The 18581-nt window shown below is 51.1% G+C and overlaps 1 protein-coding gene and 1 pseudogene across 1 annotated transcript; both read right to left on the reverse strand.

Moving 5' to 3' along the window:
• LOC141931237 (uncharacterized) overlaps nucleotides 1–16287 on the reverse strand; it is a 33807-nt pseudogene extending 17520 nt beyond the window's left edge.
• A 378-nt stretch (nucleotides 16288–16665) lies between these two features.
• On the reverse strand, nucleotides 16666–18372 carry LOC141931238 (inositol 1,4,5-trisphosphate receptor-interacting protein-like 1). The gene has a single exon (XM_074843123.1). It carries the CDS (start codon nucleotides 18199–18201, stop codon nucleotides 16666–16668), a length of 1536 nt encoding a protein of 511 aa, XP_074699224.1. The 5' UTR covers nucleotides 18202–18372.
• Nucleotides 18373–18581: the final 209 nt, after the last annotated feature.

Below are 18581 nucleotides of genomic sequence, written 5' to 3' on the forward strand. Positions count from 1 at the left end.
CGTTTCCCTGCTGCGAGCACTTATGCCAGCAGTCTCGCGCCCAGTGACCTGATTTTCCACACACCCAGCAAGGCCCATTCCCTGAGGGCCGTGGTCCCTGTTGGTTTGCCTGCTGAGGCTTTTTATTGATGCCTCGCGTATTGCCCTTCCTATAAAATATAGGTCTTTCAGTGAAATGAACGTCGCCTGGGGTATGTATCAATGCCTCTTTCTGTACTACTTGTCGGAGGAGGGTGGCAATAGGTGTGTTTAAGGGAATATCTTTTACAATGCCTTTGATTAACAGATTAGATTGCTGTCTTATGCATTTCACCAGTACGGCCTCTTTAGCACCATCGGGTAGGTCTGATTCTAAAACCGCGGCGTAAAGCCTGTCAACAAACTGTAAGAACGGTTCATTCTGCCCCTGCTTGATAGAGGTCCAAGCGGGTTCCTTCTTTTCTAATTTGGCTATGTCCATAAAAGCCTGTTTACCAGCTTCAGTAGTGGCTGTAAATTCTCTGGGCTGCAGTTGTAACTGGGCCGGCATTGTTGCAAAGGCGCCTTGCCCCAAGAGGCGATCATGTGTGGTCCCATGTAAGGGGTGCTGCTGATTGGCAGCCGCATGGACCATAGCATTGACTCGGTTTCCCCATGCCTCTTTCCACAGCAAATACATTGCTGGTTTTAATACTGCTTTCGCTAGCTGTCGCATATCAGAGGGGATCAATGGCAGCGCTAGAATGGTTTCTAGTAATAAGGTTGTTTCTGGATGTCCCAAACCATGTTCGGTAACTGCCTTAAACACAGCTTTTGCATCAAGCGGGTACCACTCCTGCTGCCCTGCAGGGGTGACTCTGACTGGGTAGGCATGTATCGCTGCAGGCTTAAGCTTCACTCCTGACATGACGCACTCCTTGGCTATAAGTTGCCAGTCTGTGGGTGCCTTTGATGCAGGGGATGGTACTGCCCCCACCACGAGCAGCCGCCTGTTCTCCTGAGCAGCAGCGGATAATTCTCACACCGCCCTAGTGAGTTGCGTCATCAGCCCTTTCATTTCCGCTGCGGGTGGTTCTAACTGTGGGCGGACTTCTCGCTGTTTGGGCCGCGCCCCCTGATCTCTTCTGTCCTCCCACTTTTGGTTATGTTCTACCTCTTCGCTCTCTGATTTGCTGTCTGACCCTGTCCGGGTCTTTGGGGCCCACCAATGAGCGAACGAGTCGCTCAATTTCCTTATAAGGTGAGGCTCCACCGGCCCCGCTACACTCCATGGCGCAGCACCCACGGGGGATTGGGGGATGCCCGGCAGCCAATCAAGGAGTGGGTCCTGCTCCTGAGCAACTTGCTCCTGCTCTTGTTGTTGCCGGACAGCCTCCATCTCCGCCCCTCAACGCTGCATGTCCGCCTTCCCTTTTTCTGCTAATTCTCCCCTACGCACCTTGGTTTCCACCCCCTGCATCTCCCCCCAAGGGTACACAGGAGGGGACGCAGGGGGCGCAGACAGGATCGCGTCTCTCCTTTCCTGTTCTCCACCCCCGTCTCCCCGTGGCTGTTTGTCTTCTACGGGCCACGCCTCTGGATTTCCCGTTGTGTCCTCCCCCTCCTCATCTTCGGAGCTCGCTGTGTGCTCCTCCGTCTGGGTGGTCTCCTCTGCGAGACCCTGCAAACCCTTCTTTGCACCCCACCATGCCTGTTGCTCCTCTCGGGTAGCTTTCATCATCGCGTTTGCTTTCCCCCAAGCCATTAAATGCTCTGGCTTTCCTAATTTCGCTTATTCTGTTAACTCCACCTCTATTTCTGGCCAGAGCCCTGGCTTCATACAGTCTATTGGATCTGCCAAAACGCCGAGCTTTATCAATCTTTGCAGCATTGCTTTCAATGTCCCCGACTTCATAGAAGTCTTATGTTGTTTACCCCATCTTTTCAGTGCCTTAACTGTGGCATCCATGGCGCGCCATGGAGTCTCCTGTCCTGTGTGGAGCTCCTTCACCTCCTGCTGTGCACCGCCGACTGTCACAGCTCGTCTCTCGCTGGATCACGTCGGGGTCACCATTTGTTGTAATTAGCTCTGCTTCTTTAAACCTGCCGACCCACATGTCGGTGGTGATCAGGTCACAGGGACTAATACCGCGGGAGGTTAAAACCTTCTTGGAGACATCAGCACAAACACCAATGTGGTGGATACAAAATGTCCGTTTATTAACTGCGTATCTTACATATATACGTTCGCCAAGCACCTCCTTCGTGGGTGTGCCCTTAGCGTTACAAGCCTATCCATCACCTTACCTCGTAACAAGGGGGGCTACAGCTATTCCTTCCGTACATCACGAGACCTTCCGAACGCCACTCCCTACACCTGTCAAGGAGCTTAAAAGGCAGGTCAGCAGGTGGAAGAATCATAGAATCATTTAGGTTGGAAAAGACCTTTAAGATCACTGAGTCCAACCATTATGAAAAGGAGATGTTACCTTCCTCTCTCCAGTGGCTGCCTGTTTCCTAGCACCTGTCTCCTCAGGATTTCTCTCTATTCTCAAGAGCCTGTCTTCAAAGCTCACATCACTTTCCATCAGTGAAAAGATGTAGATGGACTGCAGGGTGAGAAAGAGACTGGTACCCTGATGCCCCAGTCACAAGACAGGCCACGAACAGAAGTACCAGGAACAAGGGGCCTGTTCCACATGCATCAAGCCCAGAGATAACACCTCTGATGACAGTGAAAGGACAGAAAGAAAGGAAGAAAGTTCCCGTGACTGCAGTTGGCAGCAATGTGAGGAGTCTACTTCATGGCAGACAGGAGTCTGGTAAGATCCTACCCCTTTCCTGCCATGCTTTGGGTGGGGACCACCCAACCTCTAGTTAAACTTGCCTTAGGCCCACACTGAATCTGTGGCTGCTTTTACTGTCCTGGCAGAGTCCTGGGGGTCTTCACATGCCTTCAAGTACGAGCCACTGGCTCTGCTGCCTGGCCCAGCAAGGTGTGACCTATGACAGATGGTTGCTGCCATTTCACACACTCAGGCTATTACTCTTCTAAAGCCAGCCCACAAAGCTCACTTGAAGAATTCAGAAGCATATTGTTTCCTACCAGGTCTTGCAGGAGCTGGTTTATTTCCACTTCATGATCAGTTTACCGCAGTTTGAGGGTATTGTTATACTGCTGTTCCGTCTGCAGGAGCTGTTGTGCCATGTTTTCCTGTTCCTGCCTCATTAGAGATCGCTCTGCTTCCAGCCCACACTGAAGGCACTTCACTTCCCCTGCAAACAGGACAAATGGCAAGATTCAGAGTCTAAACACTGGTTCTGACTTCACTGACCTTACGCCTTCTGAACTCCAGTGCAGGAGAGATCTGCCTCCATCTCCTTCACTCCTCAGAAGCACTGCGGACACAGAGCTATTTTTATACCATCTTCCCTAGCAGGGGGATCACCACAGACAGGAGGCTCTCACCTTGTATCACCTCCTTGGCCTGCGTGACTGTGTGAAGTTGGATTTCAAGCTGACTCCTGGTGATCTCCAGCTGAGATAAGTGCTGCTGAGCTTCAAACAGGCTGGATTCCAGCATGTCCTTCACTGACCTGTGAGTTGTGAATACAGAGAGAAATGAGTTTGTTGCTCCTGACACCCACTGAGAGTTATTCCAGTAGAAGTCATTCGAGATCCCTACCCCTGAGTATGGAAAATGGGTTGCAAGGAAACTTGTACACAGAAAGCCTATTTCTGCCATTTAAAATAGCAATGCAGGCCCCTCCGGGGGAATGCCTGGGCTTTGCTTATGACCCAGCATAACACAGAAAGCCCAGCCAAATTTGATCTCAATGGCCAAATCTGGAATTGCTGTTGGCTGACACACGGGTAGCTGTGCCCAAAGTCTGGGCCAACAAGCAAAAGCCCGGTCTCTGCTCACAGCCCTCAGCTCATCAGCGCTTCCAAGTTGTTCTGCAGGGGGACAGAACACGAGTATTTCCCTGGATGACTCATGACTTTTTGAATGCTGTTCCAAGATTTTACATTATGAAACTGACATTTAAATGATGACAAACTCCCTGGTCTCCTTCAGTGACATGATTATCCCAAGCTTGTTTTCCAGGGTATCAAAATCAGTTAGTCCAGAGTGAAGAGTCTTGTGTGATCACCTATTTCTCATCTTCCTCAATGCCTGAAGAGGCTCTAACAATTCACAGAATCATAGAACCATTTAGGTTGGAAAAGACCTCTAAGATCATCAAGTCCAACTGTTAACCCAACACTGCCAAGCCCACCACTAACCCATGTCCCTAAGCACCACATCGACATGGCTTTTAAATACCTCCAGGGATGGTGACTCAACCACTTCCCTGGGCAGCCTGTTCCAAGGCCTGACAACCCTTTCCATGAAGAAATTTCCTAATATCCAACCTAAACCTCCCCTGGTGCAACTTGAGTCCTTTTCCTCTCATCCTATTGCTTGTTACTTGGGAAAAGAGACTGACATCCACCTTGCTACAACCTTTCAGGAAGTTGTAGAGGGCGATGAGGTCTCCCCTCGGCCTCCTCCAGACTAAACCCCCCCAGTTCCCTCAGCTGCTCCCCATCAGACCTGTGCTCCAGACCCTGCACCAGCTTTGTTGCTCTTCTCTGGACACGCTCCAGCACCTCAATGTCCTTTTTGTAGTGAGGGACCCAAACTGAACACAGTAATCGAGGTGCGGCCTCACCAGTACACCTGTACTCATGAGTACAGGGGGACAACCACTTCCCTGTCCCTGCTGCCCACACTAGTTCTGACACAAGCCAGGATGCCATTGGCCTTCTTGGCCACCTGGGCACACTGCCAGCTCATAATCAGCCACCTGCTGATCAGCACCCCCAGGTCCTTTTCCCCCAGGCAAATTTCCAGCCACAAAGTTGCATGTATGTCTTAAAATACAATTTCAACAATTTCAAGATCTCATTCCCGTTCTTAGCAGTACAAGACAGCAGACATTGACTTACAGCTTTGTCCCGCTCTCCAGGCTCGAACAAATGGAGTTTTGAAAGTTGCAGATTCACAACAAAAAGCATGAATAGAAACATGCAACCCCGGGTTTTTCTGACTCAGAAAAAGGGTGAAGAGCTACGCTGTTTGCTTCTTTTGCCACATGAGGGAGTAGCAGCCTCACTCAGATTCATGGGCAAGACAAATCATCTCTCTGCAGCTTATCAAAGGCCAAAAGAGAGGCCACCACAGGCAGGTGAATTGAAGTCATCTGTAGCAGCAGAGGACAACTGAGAGAATTGCAGAACAGCTCTGCCAGCCATCAACACATTTCCAAAAGGCAGTAAACAAAGCTTCTGACCTCCAGCACTACCAAGTTTCTTACCAGGTGTTTGGTCTCACCTGACTGAGCTTCTCTTGGGTTTCTGCCTTCTCCTCTGTCAGTATCCTCAGCTCTACCTGCAGCCCCTCCTGTTGCTCCTCCACTTTCTTCAGCAGCTGCTCCAGGTGGGCTTTCTCTGCACTGAGCTCTTAATTCGTTCTTTCACACAAGCTCAGCTTCTCCTGGTCAGAGCTCCTTACTCTCTCCATCTCATCCACTTTACCCGACAGAACTTCATTCTCTTGTTCCAGCTGCAGTCACAGAAGCACAGAGGAAATGAAATACAGTAAGATTGACCATGGAGAAGGTTTGGCTTCGGCAGAAAAAGGAACATTTCCATATTCAGGCAGTCATATGTCTGAAGGCAAGAAGTCTGAAAAGCAGCAGCAGCTGCAGACGAACACTTCGTAAGATCTCTGGCAACTGCTCACCTGCAACACAAGTTTGTTCAGTCGCACTTTATCCAGTGCAAGAGCTTCACTGACACTGCTCATCTTCGCTGCTGCAACGTGTAGATCAGCTACTTCAGCACTCGGCTTATTCTGAGCCCCTCTCAACTCTGCTGCTGACTGCTCTGCCTGAAGAGACAAAAGAACAACATGAAAGCAGAGACAAGAAAATCCCTGACTTTAAGCAGCGACTCCAGATCCCCTTTGGTGTCTCTGACACACCCCCAGTCCAGCGCTTCCAATAACCACGTGGGGACTGACTGCACCAAGGAGCCTATGTGGTCTGATCACCCTTTTCCAAGAAGGAGAACAACACTGTCACTGTCTTCTACTGACAGAAACGGCACCTGTGCTGGTCTTGCTATCACAACTCCCTCTCCCACCAGTGCTGCCTAGGAATAAGGTGACCACACCTTCTCCAGGGACATGGTAAGCTCATGTTTCTCTTGCTTCAGCAGATCCCTCTGAAGGTGCGATTCCTCCAGTTTCTCTCTTGCAACTACCAGCTCACTCTGTAATAAAGAATGTTTTTCTTCAAGTGCAGCTAAGTCCTTCAGCCTATGAGAAGGGGAAAGACAAATAAGTTTTTAATGTAAAAACAGTCTCATTTCCAAAACCAAGATTACATACTATTTCCGAGATATGGCAGTTTGAATGATTTGCAACAGCTTTCTCTTTACCCCTAAAGAATGCTGTAATTTCCTGCCTAGTGCTGCATCAGTCTTTGTCATTGACCCAGGTGAAACATTCATCACTGAGAAAGTAAAACAAGCTTCCAGAAATCACAGGTTTCCAAAAAGTTCAGGTGCTCTCAACAGCTTCCTGCCTGTTAGCTCTCTCTCTCCTTTTTGATACATCAGATATCAGACTTTCCAAAGTTCTTCTGTCCATAAGACAGACTTTTAAAGTCCAGATTAACATTCTCTCCATTATTCTTGCCTGCGGCAATAAAACGATGAAAGAGCCTGCAATCTATTTGGGGAGATCTGTATGAATTTCCAATCCAATAACCATAAAATGACTGGATGATTCAAGCTGGCAGGGACCCCAGGAGGCCTCTAGCCCAGTCTCCACTCAAAGCACCTGGGGTCAGCTATGGGATCAGTCCAGGTTGCTCAAGGCTCGATCCACCTGGGGCTTCCAAATTCCCAGGGATGGAATCTGCACGACCTTTCTGAGCAACCTGTTCTGCCACAGGATTGCCTTCATGGTTCCATTTTTTCTTCTCTTTAAATTGAGCCTGAACCTCCTTGTTTCACCTTAGGCCTGTCATCAACTACTCTGGTCAGCTTTGGAATGATTTTTTTCAAGGGCCATAAAGAAAGTACAAGGAGGCACCTCTGCTGTGTGTCAGCAGGGACCCAGCCCTGCCCACGGGCTCCCTTCACCAGTCTGTGCTACACATGCTGAGCAGACAAAATCCATTCTTTTAGGGGGGCCTCCCACCGTCCGGCAGCGCCCACCCCTGCCCAGAGGAAGTTTTAATGCTCACAGGAGCTCCTGGTCACGACGCGCTCTCTCCATCCTCTGCTGCTGCTCCACCCTCTCCCCCGGGCTGAATCTTCCCTCAGCTGCAGCTCAGTGTTACTCTGACGCAGACGCGAGGCTTCTTGCTCCGTCTCTTCAAGCTGTTGCTGTAGCTCTGCCCTGGTTTTCTTGAGGTTTGCACAGTCACTGCAGAGACAAGGCTCAGTCAGAAGAATGAACAGGCCTGAAGAGTCACGGATGCCATTCCAGCCACTCCAGGCTGGCGCTGTGGGCAGCACGGTAAGGAAGAACTTGCCCTTCCCCTCACAAGGTCACTGGAGAGGGACAGAGGAAGGCAGGCAGGCTTTTGCCTTCATTCACTGAGAAGCCGTGGCTAGGAAAGGGCCCCAAAGAACAGAATTCAGAGAAGTAACATGTCGAGAGGGAGGTGTCTTGTATTCCAATGTCACTCTGAGTCTCCAGGACAGCCTTAGGATTCACAGTAGAGCAGGAACAGCAGTGACAGGAGGATGCTGAAGTGCCAAACAGGGGCATACATGGGGAGGGCAGGCGAGTTCTTTGCCCATAACACCTCTGAACTCCCAGAACTGGAAGCAGATTGCCTCCAGACCGCAGGAGGAGGAGGGAACACTCACCTTCTGAGTGCTTCTACCAGCGACTGCAGGTGCTGCTGGTGGCTGCTGGCCATCTGGCATTCCTGCTCCAGTTGCTCGAGGCTTTGCTGCAGCTTCCTGCACTTCTCTTCCTGCTGCCTGTGCTGGTGCAGCAGGAAACTGATAGAGTCCTGCCTGGCAGAGAGCTCTTCTTTTAGGGCCTGCAAGGAATGGGCAGGGAAAAGCACAAACAGCAATAAGGAGCAGGGAAGATGGATCCTGATAGCTGTGAGAGAAGCAAGCAGCAAGACAGCTCACCTGAAGGCAAAAGTTGTGATGAGGGGGTGGAGATCAAAGAGAGAAAAGCAGCAGAACACAGATCTGGTGAGACTGGTGAGGTGATATAGTACCAAGAGTGGGATGGCTAGAAAGAAACTGGCTAAGTGAATGGAAAGGTTTCAAGATAAGCAAGGCATTAGCAGCTGAGCCTGTGGCCAGTGGTGAAGACAAGGAGAAATTCTCACCTGTGTTGCTCCTCTCCTCCTTGCCAGTGCTTCCTGAACCAACACAAAGGCACGCTCTGCATCAACGGAGCTCAGACAAGAGAGGATGTTGCTAGACTCTGCCTGCTGGGAGCTGTTAGTGACCACGCTGGCACATTCATCTAACACCACCTGAAAGCCCACATCAAGCTGTTACTCTCTGCTCATTCTACTTGATTTTCTTTGTCTATTTCTCCTTTTGCCCCCACTTCACCCTAGAGTCATTAAAAACTCAATTCTCTCATTTCTTCAGTCAACAAAGAAGTTTTGTCCCTGTGGTCACAAGTATTTCTGAATACAGCTACTACAAACAAGAAGAAACAAGTGTGAAGTGGCTGGAGGCTGACTGAATGCTCAGTTTCTTGAATGATTTTAGTCTCCTTCAGCTTCTTAGAGCCACAGACACAAGGAGCACTGGAAATAACAATGAAAGGAAATATTAATGCTACCCAGGGAAGAAGGAAGCTGATGAATACTGGAAAAGAGCAATGAAAAAGCTAATGTTTATAATTATTCTGAGCAGTAGCCCAAGAGGATAAAAATGACTACATAAGGGGAAAGAACTGACTTTGTGAGAAGCTGTGTAAAACATCTGATGATTAAACCCCCCTCCCTAGAGTGAGGTTTAGGACTAAGCTAAAGTTAGCCCTAAACAGTTAGATCAGTTGTAATTCTGGGGAGATAATAATGGTCAGTGAATGCAGAGCGAAGGAGCAGAGTTGGCAAGTGCATTGATTCCGTCAGTGACCTTCTATAAAAATCTAAAGAACAACAGAGTCATTGCTCCAGGAGGTGGGAGAAGCCTCCAGGCAACACTAGAACACAAATGTCAAGCAGCCAACTCAGAGAGCATAGTCAAATAGAGACCTTACGGGAAAGGCAAAGGTACGGAAACTTCTAGTGACTTAGCTCAAGTGTCACAGGACAGCCAACTCAGAAGTTATAGCAGGTTTTATGTCAGAAAAGTGGTATAATAATTAAACACCCAGTGGCAGTTAACACAGACAGTATAAAACATCCATCTATTCCCTGGGCCAGTCGTTTGCCTTCCTCAAGTACTTTTAAATCAAATTACAGGGATGTGGTCCCAACTCTGTACACACCTCTGTTATATCTTTTATCAGCTTTTGGAGGGAAAGATTCTCTTCTTTGACACTTTCAGTCAATGAAGCTTCATATTCTTTCTCTAACCGACTTGCTTCCTGAGAATAGAATAAGCAAAGGGTGGGCGGGTAAGAGCTGCTCCCCTCTGCAGCATTCCCAGCCTCCGCAGCATTGTCGTGCTGACAAGCCTCAGCCCTAGTGATTCCAGTATGTTCCTTCCCACACCTATTAAATTCCTTCTTTGCTAAAACTTAAGATGAGAAAGACCAACAGCTGGTTTTCACAGGCTGCTATGAAGCTGTCGATTCCAAGGAACTTTGATCCCTAGAGATTTAGTCACAGGCAGAATAGCACTGGTGCAACTCCCGGAACTGTCTGCAGCTCCCCCGCCACTGCCTGCCCCTGGGCTGACTCACACGTGCCTGATGCTCCCACACAGTCAGCGTCCTCACCGCTCTTTCTCTTGAGGAAACCACACCCCTTTGTGCTAAAGCTGGAGAACAAACATTGGGCCATCTCTCAAATAAAGGTAAAACATACTGGAATCTCCACAGTGTCGTTAAGTGTTTTCATGGTCTTCTCCTTCTCCTCATTCTGCTTCTGAGACTGTACGAGCAAGGCTGAGAGCTCCGTCACCCTGAGAAGAGAAGGTCCACGTGCCATTCCAAAAGCATCGCACACCAGCACCCGCTGAAGAGCTAAGCAGCTCCCAGAAGCACAGCAGAGAAAGTTCAGCCCAGAAAATACAGCAAAGGCAGCGTTCATCTCTACAGGTTAATATGCCTGATGTTGCAAAATGGCCCTTCCTGCCCCAAAGGACTTCTGCACTCAGTCTGGTAAGGAACTGTCAGTACAGAGGGGCTTAGGATGGCCCTGGGCAAATCCCTCCCAACTCCTCTGCACAGCCCTGGGGGTACCAAGGGCTGTACAAGAGACACAGCTCTCTTTATGCTGGTCTCAACTTCTCACCAACAATCAGGTAACAGCAAAACCACTGTAATACACTGTGATCTCTTTTCCAGCCTTGTCTTAGAAAAGCTTCTGTGGGTCAGACGTGTTTTTCTACCTGTGCTGTTGAAGGCCATAGCTTGGCTAGGGACAGAAACAAGGCTGTGCAGAACGGGTGGGTTTGAAACGTGAACACAGCCCGTCTATGAATCCAGGAAGCAGCCACAAAAGGTAATGTTGGTAATAGCAAAGTTTAAAACACATTTACCTGTCCTGAAGCTCCTTCTTCTCCAGGTCCCCCTTGACTTGTAAGCGCATCACTTCCCAAGTCTTCTGGCTTGTTTCCTGTTCCGCTTGCTGCTGTGCCTGACCCTTTAGGACAAGTCTGCCCAGACTGACGGGCTCCCAGAGCTGCACGCCAGAGTTCAGGCGGGAGCAGTTTACAAGTACAGAGCCAGAACGCCTCCTCTGCTCTGCCTTCAGCTCGGACAAATCTCTGCAGAAGGATCAAGAAAGAGATCATACTCACACCACCATCTTTATCAGCTGACTCACTTCTGAAGCATGTTAATGGTGCAGCAGTAAAAGCTGGCAGGAAAGATGACATCTTTGCTGGGGACAAATCATCCATCTGACACTTTGGGATCAGGACACATCCTGATAGTTGAGCAGTGGGTCGATTTGACGGGTTGAGGAGTGAGGCTATTTTCTCCTCAGAGATAAGAAGAAATGTATGGAACAGCCACAAGGCTTCAAGAATTAACTAGTAGGTCAAGGCATACCCTGCACATTGAGGGAAGCTTACAGCCAAGTAAGGTAAATGGCTGGCAGTAACTCACAGTTTGAAACTGCATGCAGTTTCAACAGAAGAATGTACTATTATGGCTACACTGGTTTTGTTTGCATAGAAGGCAACTGTGAGAAAGGAACCCCAGAGACACCAAGAACAAGAAAACAATCATCAAAAGAAGGTATCAAACTAAGCAAAATACATTGGATAAATGCAATAACAGGGTCAAGAAGCTATTCTTTCTCTCAACAATGTTGCTACAGGAGTAAATGGATGCAAACTGACCAGAATAAATGTAAGCTGGAAATGAGAAGAAAAAAGAAAAATATTCATGAATGACCTTTCCATCAGGAGCAGTGGGAGAAGAAAGCCAGTGAGATTTAAGGCAGTGAAAGGGACCGTTCTACATGCTGCACGCACAGCTCTGGTGAGTCTCTTCCAAGCTGTCCGCATGTGCCACTGTCTGTGTTAATGCACCCAAACATCAACAGAGTCAGTTTATCTGTTCAGGGCCTCTGCACTGCTTATAGCCTGAGCCCCACAGTGTGCTCAGAAAACCAGAGGTAGAAATATCAAAAAATATTCTGAAAATAGCCAAAAGCATGCTTAATGGCATTGCTTCAGACTGCCAAAGGAGAAATCCTATCTTTAGCTGCAACTAAAGCAACATCAAGGCTAAAAAAGCAGCTGTGAAGTGAAGCTACATTTTTTTCTGCAAGAGATCCAGCCTGAACTTTACTCACCGGTCAGTGGCAGTCTTTATTTCCAGGAAATGATGGCGGAAGGTTACCACCTGGCGCCACAGGCTGAGCAGACGGTTACGTTCACCCCTTAAGTAGCTGTCAGAAAGCTAAACATGCAAAGACAACAAGAAATGCCAATTCAGCCTCTGCTGTCACTGTACGAGTCTTTCAGATAGGAGAGAGTACAACCATCATCACCAGGTCTCCTTTAATAACAATTCCAACAGGGGCATCAAGGACTGAAGAGGTTCCACAGAAGCATCCTCGGTGGACCTGCCACCTGACTTCAGAGAAGGGAACATCCACACTTCTCCTGCAGGAGTGGGGATCAGCAAAGCAAACTGATCATGATTCATCACCTCGCCTCGCAGAGGTGTCGAACAGTCTTGGTGGAAGAAGACAAAAACAAGCCCCTCCAAGACCAGTGCCTGTTTGCTTACAACAGGCTACTGGTAAGGGAGGCCTGTCCTGTTCTGCTGTTGGCTACTCTGAGCCTGAAAACACACAGACCTCTCTGCTCTGCACTGCTGTAGATAGATTTAGGAACTGTTAAAACAACGACTGTTCATGTGGGACTGCCCTACAACATCCAGCAACAGCAAGCGTTTGCCTTTCAGACTGAGCAGTGTGGTCACAGCAGGGGGTATCTCCCATCCCCACAGTCTGCTGACACTCCTCCATCTCACGCCCCTGCCTCCTGCAGTCAGCACCAACACAGCCTCGATGGAGCCACAACTTTCACACAGCAAGTCACCTGTGCCAGAAATAAAATGCATTCTCATTCCACTCTGGCATCACGTCTGACATTCCCGCAGCCTTATCCCTACCTCACGTTCACTGCATCATTCGCTCTCCTTCAATTCCAGCTCCTCCCAGGCCCTCATCCAATCCGCTGTCAGTTTTCCAACATCTTCTTGAAGGGCTGAATTAACCTCTCGGGCTTTATCGAGGTGCTCCCGCAGGAGAGTGTTCACGTCTGCCAGATTCTCACACCTTGGAAAGGGAGAAACAGCAATGAGGTCACGGAACAACTGCTGTCCACAGGCAGCACCCCTGTGACTTTCCAACTCCTCAACGCCGACTGTTGTCAAACTGAGAGGCAGCAAAAGTGACTTCTAGGATTAACTAAGATCTCTCTGTGATGGCAAAATCATTTGCTTCTCCTTGCTCTGAGCCTTCAATTTCCATCTACAGTTTAATTCCCCCTTCCTTTGATGATGCCCACAGCTAACGTCTTGCCTCCCCTTCGTGCTCTGTGATCACTGGGTGCATCACCTTTCTCCATCACTGTCCTGACCACCTCTCTTCCTCCACTCTCCTCAGTTTCTATGTCCTTTTCCCTTGCAACGGTTGTACCCACCACTGCCCTCACCTTCTCCTTAAGCCTCTCCCTGTCTATACTATACACTGGGTAAGACCTGTAGCAAAGACCCCACCTTGCTGACCCAGTAAACTGCACACCACAAAGACAGCACCATATACGTAGGGGAAACAGCTTTATATGAAACTTTCCACTGAAAATTGAAGAGCCAGGCACTGCAGGCTTATGACTTTGTGGCCACAGACTGACATCCCACCCAGGAAACATTTCCAGAACAAAATTTAAAGAACTGCTGCCCTGTGAACAAGCACAAAACTCAGTTTCTAGATCAAAACATGGTCGTGTTTCTCCCACCTTAGCTTGCAACATATGTAACTGTCCTGGTTTAGCCAGGATAGGGTTAAGTTTCCCCGGCAATGGGGGGGAGCTCTAGCCAGGTTATTCAGATACCATGCCGACGTCACATCCTGGTGCCGAAGCGGGACAAGGGGTTACCGTGTGTACTGTGGGATTGGCTCTGTTCTCACTGCTGTATTGGTAGAGATTTTGCTCTGTTCACTGTTATTACTGTCATTCTTATTGTTATTGTTGTTGTTTGTTGTGTTGCTGTTGCACTGTTGTATTAAACCTCTCCTTATCTCAGCCCCGGGGCTTTGTATTTCACTCCCTTTGTGGGGGAGGGGCAGCGGCCGCGTGGTCTCAGACCCTGGCAGGGGCTAAACCATCACAGTAATACAGCACACACAGTTTATCTCCTGGACAGAGGTAAAAAGAAAAGCAAAGAAAGAAATGTGGCAGAAGATGCCTGTGGTGCCAAGTGCTCTACTGGGGACTCTGTTAAAAGCACAGGGTGTGCTATTCAGGGAGAATCAAACAGGAAAACTCATGCCCCACAAAATGTTTAGGACATCAGGGTTTGATTCTAAACCTAAAATGGGGCTCTGCTGAGTAGCTCACCTACTGAATCATAGAATAATTTAGGCTGGAAAAGGACCTTTGGAGGTCACCCAGAGCAACCCCCTGCTCAGAACAGAGCCATTCAGCACGCAACACTATTACTGCACCACAGAACAGTCTGTGGACCTTTCTCCTTTCTAAACAACTTGCCCAGCTGCTTCCCTTGAGGAGACCAGGTAGAACCTGACAGGTTTCCATAAGCATCCAGGATACCAAGTGTAAGGTAACACTTCTTCCCTTTACCTTTGCTGCTCCTCTTCCAACTGAAGCAGTGCTTTCTCCAGGCTGTGGTCTTCTGTGGCTTCCCACCTGCCTGGAGGGGATCCCTTAAGAAGAAAGGGAATGTTTAGTCAAATTCTTGTGTTCCCTTCACTACTGTCAGCATCCACCGCTTTCCCCTCCGTTTCTTTGGCACCTCAGGAGCTTGTGGCTTCCTCCAGGCATAACAGTGTCGTGACCATGGAGGGGAAGGCAGGGGAAGGGTGTTACTCAGTGGGAGTGGCTCTCCTCAGCCTCCCACTGTCGCACTCTCACAGCTGGATATCCTTAACTCATGACTGCGAGTGCTCACTTAGACTTGAAGCCTGGGAATACTCTTCTATCCTTTGTTTCCTTGGTTTACTTTAGCTGTCAGGCAGAAAGAAAAGCAGAGGGCCAGCTCTGTGTGCTGAACGCCACCATTCCTGCCTTCCAAAATGCTATGTTTCAGCTGACTCTTTTTCAGAGACAGCCATATAATGTAACAAGCAGTACTAGAGAGTACTCAGAGTACTGAGACCTAGGACAAATGTCACTCCAGCAATAAAGCACTCTTCCACAAAATTAAAATCCTTCTTCAACGGGTTTTCTGGGCTGGCATTTATGGGACTACTGGCTGCTGTAAGAATGGCAACTGGACAAAACACTGATGAGCAAACTTACAGTGCTTCTTTAAATCACTGGGTAGCAAAACCTTGGTTTCCTCCGTCATTGTTTTCAGGAGCTGTTTGTCTGTGTGAACGAATGCTACGTGCACTATCTGTAGTTAGCAACCTCCACACTCACCCCTCCTGCTCCCAGCTGCTGCTCCAGCTCTTGACACCGAGTCCGGTACTGCAGCACCTGGGAGATGAAGAGAACGAAGATGAGCGAATGCAGCTTGTAACAGACTCAGCTCCTCCTGCATCAGCTTTTCTCTGAGTCTTCACAGCCCCAGCACAGCACATTGACAGTGCTGCTGATACAGCCAGCAAGAAGCCGTTATGATATAGGGAAGCTTCACCTTGTCTATTATTAAAGAACTTGAGCCAGGGTTTCTTTTCCCCATAGCGTTCCCTGCTCAGCGATGGCAGCAGAATGAGGAGACGGGCCCAGCCAGCCGTGCCTGGCCCATGGCCCCTGTGGACCCCAAACCAGTATTTACAATGGGCGGGAAGTCCAGCGGGCCCTTGAAGTTGGAGAAATGAGTTTTCAGGATCGCTTTTGAATATTTAGCAAGTGCAGTTAGTTCCAAGCGCAGCCCTGCCCAGCCCCTGCAGATCCCTGGCGGCTGCAGCAGACAGCAGGGGCAGAAGCAGGATGACCTGGCAGCAGCGCCGGGCCCACCGTCGGGCTCTGGGCCTGCCCCCGACCCTGCGCCCAGCTCGGGCACCCTCCTCCTGCCAGAGCCCTCACAGGAGGCTCGGGGGGGGGCTGTGGCAGGGCCCAGCACGTCGGGTCGGGCCGGGCCAGGCGGCTCGCGGCGCCTCCTCCGGGATCGGTGTCCTCCCGCCCGCGGCAGCGCCCACTGGGGCCACGCGGTCGCCCCCCCTCTTCACCCCCAGAATGGCCACCGCCGAGGCCCCGCTTTCTCATAAACGTGGCATGGACTGCACGAGTGCATGCCTTGAACTGGAGACATCACAAAAGCTTTTGCTAACCTTGCTGGATGTGCTAAGTCTCCCTCGATAAGGCGGTGGGAACCTGAGCTTGCAGGTCACGAGAGGGTATGGGGAACGAGTCTCGTGCTCGTACGGGAGCCAGAGCAGCCAGAGGCCCGCTCCGCAGTCGTGGCACATGTGTGCCCTGTGCAAAGGGCTCCCCGCTCGGACAGTGGGGACTATGCCCACGTTCCCTGACAACGTGATGCAGAGACACTCACAGATGCAGCATTTGTTCAGACATGGCATTTATTGTCAACTTTGCACAGGGTAAAGCTCCCAGAGGCAATGGACGCTCTCGAGGCAGGAGGGCAGTCGCTGTCCAGGTGCTAACAGGAGTCTCTGTCACAAGCTGCCTCCTTGCAACATTCTCCACCCGGACACTAGCGAACACACGGAGGGAGGCACATCAGCGTGCCACCTTCTCCTTCCTTTTGCCTGCTACCGGGAGATCATCACCATCTGCCATCAGCTGTGAGCCCCGCAAACACAGCTCTGAGCGTGAAGAGACCTCTTTCACTCTCCGTAGAAGAGCAGTCTTATGAGCCGATCTTGCAGCTGATCGAACTCACGCAGTGCCTGGGCGTGGGCAGCCGGATCCTGCTCCAGGTGCTGGAAGAGGTTGAGGGGCTCGGCCGTTTGGAAGGCTGGGAGCAAGACGATCTCCTTGGGCACGTTCTCATTGGCAAAGAAGAAGTAGTTGAGGCATTTCTCCTCCAGGCAGCGGCGCAGGTACTGCATGATGTCCTCCAGCCGCGGCAGGAGATCCCTCCTGCGCCAGTCTGACAGGGGTATGGTGGTCAGGAGGTGCATCACAGCTGTCTTCAAGGCAGAGGTGGAAAAGCCTGTGCCCACCAGGATGCGGGCACAGAGCTGCAGGCATCTGAGGTGGCAGCTTCCACATGGGGCCTGCCTGCCAACATGCCTGAAGAACTTCGCCTCTGCCACAGCGCAGCTCTCTGGCCACGTTGTGCTTGGGGTGAAGGTGGACTCTCGAGTCTGGCTGCTCAGGAAGATGTCCGAGTCGCCTCGCTGCACCCCAAAGATCACCTCAATCAGGAGGGTTCTCCTGGAGGCATTCATCAGCCGCAGCTTGCAGGAGCGGCGGGAGGGCAGCACCTTCAGACTGTAGCGATGCGACTGAGGCACCGCCACCCAGGCTGAGCTCAGAGCACCCTGCAGCCAGAGAGCTATTTTCTGCACGTCTAGGTAGGAGCTGGTGCAGAGGGTTTGTAGGAGGCTGGGGTCCTGGTTCCTCCTCAGTTCCTCCTCGGGGTGGTGGAGGAAACACAGCATGTCCCTCACCGGCTGCTCCCTCGCGCAAGTGCACTCCAGCTCCACGCGGACACGCGATTGCTTTGCCGGCATCTCTCCCGGGGTGCCCAGCTCCAGGTGGAAGGCGTGCCCACGGGGGGGCTTCAGGGGCACGAGCAGGCGGTAGACAGCGTCATCCTCGCGGGGACTCCAACATTCAAAGGCACTGCCCACCCCGATCGGTGGCTGCAGCACTGGGAAGAAACTCTTTGAAAAGCGCTCTTGGAAGACACAGATGAGGGTGGCCACCAGCTCCTCCACCAGCCGGCTCCTGTAGGCCAGGTTCTGCACTGTCCACTGGATGCGCTTTGCAAAAATCCTGGCCAGATCCCTCTCAGCGGGGTCTTCTCCTTCGCTTTCTTCCTCCTCCTGCTCCAGCTCCTCCTGCTCCTCCCACTCTGTGTCGCTGCTGGAGCTCTCTTTGCCGCTGCTGTCCACCTCAGGGCTCCTTCTCCTGAGCCACCAGCAGAGCCCGAGGAGCAGGACCAGCAGTCCAGCAATGGCCCAGAACTGCCACTGCTGCAAGGCAGCAAAGAGCAGTGCTGGCCAGGCAAACCCACTCTGCTCCTGGGTCCTCTGCTTCAGCTCCTGCAGCTCCTGCAGCTCCTGCAGCGACCGAGTCATCGCCTGGCTCAGCCACGCCCCACGCTGCTGCATGCGCTCACGCGTGTCCTCGTCCAGCTCGTCAGCAACCAGGTGCAGCTGGCCGAACAGGACGAGCAATTGTTTGACATCCATGGCCTGCAGGAGGAAGGAGAGAAGGGGTTCTGTGGGGCTGGGAGGCAGCAAGCCGGTGGCGGGGGGAGGGGGGATGGCAGCCGCGGGGAGCTGGGGACAGGTAAGAGCCTGCGCCCAGCCTTGGCGGTGGCGTCACCGGGCCCTGCCAAAGGCGCTTCCGCAAGCAGCTGGACCCTGGCTGCAGGGTGAGAACCCACCCCCCCGGGGGCTGCGTTTCTACCCCGGCCCTCGTCCAGCCCAGCCTCCCTCCCGCCGCGTGTGCACTCACTGTTGGCGCAGGACACGCTGGGGCAGCGCTGCCGGCTGATGCCTCTTATAACCTTCACCCATTGTGATGTCACAGTGGCCAGAGCGCATCACAGCCACGCCCGCCGCACAGG

The sequence above is a fragment of the Strix aluco genome, chromosome 17 (assembly GCF_031877795.1).
Source record: "Strix aluco isolate bStrAlu1 chromosome 17, bStrAlu1.hap1, whole genome shotgun sequence".
Classification (NCBI taxonomy): domain Eukaryota; kingdom Metazoa; phylum Chordata; class Aves; order Strigiformes; family Strigidae; genus Strix; species Strix aluco.